Source organism: Centroberyx affinis, unplaced genomic scaffold, assembly GCF_046629955.1.
Source record: "Centroberyx affinis isolate AG114_WGS23_722 - 3 ecotype Tasmania unplaced genomic scaffold, CSIRO-AGI_Caff_v1 ptg007008l_1, whole genome shotgun sequence".
NCBI classification, from domain to species: domain Eukaryota; kingdom Metazoa; phylum Chordata; class Actinopteri; order Beryciformes; family Berycidae; genus Centroberyx; species Centroberyx affinis.
The window spans coordinates 1-2500 of record NW_027283550.1 but is presented as its reverse complement, the minus strand read 5'-3'; the positions used below and the strand labels follow the sequence as shown (position 1 = coordinate 2500).

At 38.2% G+C, this 2500-nt stretch overlaps 1 protein-coding gene across 1 annotated transcript in view; it reads left to right on the top strand.

Moving 5' to 3' along the window:
* LOC139639257 (solute carrier family 22 member 13) overlaps positions 1 to 1953 on the top strand; it is a 16579-nt gene extending 14626 nt beyond the window's left edge. Inside the window, exons 8-9 of the mRNA XM_071513335.1 lie at positions 342 to 450; positions 1704 to 1953. Of these exons, the coding sequence (XP_071369436.1) occupies positions 342 to 450; positions 1704 to 1953 (359 nt within the window). The remainder of the gene's footprint in view (positions 1 to 341; positions 451 to 1703) is intronic.
* The last annotated feature ends 547 nt before the right edge of the window (positions 1954 to 2500 follow it).

The window sequence follows — 2500 nt, the reverse complement described above, 5'->3', positions numbered from 1 at the left end:
TGATAGGTATTGATCAGTGGCATTGATAGGTACTGACCAGTAGTATTGATAGGTATTGATCTGTGCCAGGTATTGATAGGTATTGATCAGTGGTATTGATAGGTATTGATCAGTGGTATTGATAGGTACTGACCAGTAGTATTGATAGGTATTGATCAGTGCCAGGTATTGATAGGTATTGATCAGTGGTATTGATAAGTATTGATCAGTGCCAGGTATTGATAGGTATTGATAAGTGGTATTGATAGGTATTGATCAGTGGTATTGATAGGTACTGACCAGTAGTATTGATAGGTATTGATCAGTGCCAGGTATTGATCAGTGGTACTGGTGGTGTGCAGGTGAGCCGGTGCTGGTGATGAGTCTGGCTCTGCTGGGGAAACTCTGCATGCTGACTGTCGTCTTCGTCTCTCTGCTGTACGGCATCGAGCTGTTTCCTACTGTGGTCAGGTACACACACACACACACACACACACACACACACACACACACACACACACACACACACACACACACACACACACAGGTTACAGGAAAAAGGAACTAGGTAGCTGTTCATTTGAGTTAGATGTGGTGAAACTACATTACCCATCATTCTTAGCGGCAGAGTTGTTGGGAAGTGTCTGTTTAGACAAGAACGATGAGTTAGCGTTTCTTTCTACTGGATTTTCAACAACATGGACAATAGAATCTCTTATGATCAATCTCCTGAATCCTGATTCATAAAACAAAATAGTCAGCAAGCAAACATCTTTTAATGTCTTTAAAACTCAAGTGAAAGTGATTTTAATATAAATATAAAAATGCAACAACCATGAAGAGAACAATAAGGATTTTTAGCAAACACCTTCTTTAATTTATATAAACCCCCACATCACTTCTGTTGGCCTGAATTCTCTTGTTCTTGTGTATTTTTTATTGTTATCATTTGTGTTTTGTGTGTATTTGTATTGTATGTCTATTTCTTTCAATAAAAAGGTTTAAAAATCTACAGGTTAATCTACAGGAAGCGTTCAGGAACATTATTATTATTTTTACTTTTATTTATGAATTTAAAATCAGTCATAAACAAACTGCAGCAGATGTCTCTCGCATTTCCTAAGTAGAGTTTATTGTATTCTAGTAATATAATAAGTTTATTTATAGAAATACAATTACAAAGCGCTTTACAGTCAAAATAAAAGAAAGTCTAAAGACAATAATAACGACTAAAAGAGAAAAAATAAAATAAGAACAATAAGACTGAACAATAAAAGGCAAAAACAGCATGAAAGGAAAAAAAGAACAAACAGTATTAGTGTGAATATCAGACTGACTGCGACATTTTCTATCAGGTTTTTTTTTCTTTAGATTTTCACTGACAGTAAAAAAAACTGTAAAATGGATTCGCTAAAATATTTAAAGGACAAAGATGTTATTGTTATCGTCACATTAAAAACATCAAATTTGAAAAAAAAGGTCCTTGACAGATCGACCAGGCCTTGAAGTTGATCCGGTTATTGATCCATTGATCCGGTTATTGATCCATTGATCCGGTTATTGACAGGTTTGCATTAAGAACAAAAATGAGCTGTTGTCAGTTAACAGTCAGTGAAAATGCTGTGTGTGTGTGTGTGTGTGTGTGTGTGTGTGTGTGTGTGTGTGTGTGTGTGTGTGTGTGTGTGTGTGTGTGTGTGTGTGTGTGTGTGTGTGTGTGTGTGCAGACAGAGGTGTTTGTCCCTGGTCAGTCTGTGTTTCCGGGTCGGCTGCCTGGTCAACACCCTGGTCACCGCTAACGGAGCGATCTCATTGGCTGCCATGATCCTGTACAGCGGCGGGCCGATGGTGGGCTGCGGCCTCTGCCTCCTGCTGCCGGAGACCGGGGGGGTCCCGCTGCCGGACTCTGTGGAGGACTGTGACAGACAGCCGAGGCCCCGCCCCCCGAGCCTGAGAGGCCTGTGGAGGAGGAGGTGACACACACACACACACACACACAGACACACACACACACACACACACAGACACACACACACTCACACACACACACACACACTCACACACACACACACACACACACCAGTGTGTATATAAACAACTGCTACCAACTGGGCGACCAATGTGTTGTCAACCAATCAGAAGCCTCCGCTGACTCCTTGACCAAGTAATATTTAGTAAAATGTTCTAGTCATCTAATAATAACAATAATAATAACGATAATAACAATAATAATAATAATGATACCAACAATACTAATAATAATAATCATAATAATAATAATAAACTTTAATAAAATAAAAACTGAATTAAAATAAAATAATTCAGCACTGGATACAAAATACATAAAAAATAAGCGGGAGGATTAAAGTAAACAGGGTTTCAAACAAATATATACAAATAAAATACACATATACATATACAAAATGATATAGAGGAGATAAATAAAAGATAAAAACACGTCTTGTCTGCTACAGATTAGCATCTCCGCCATTTTGTTTGTCGTTCAAAATCTGGATGGAGAACA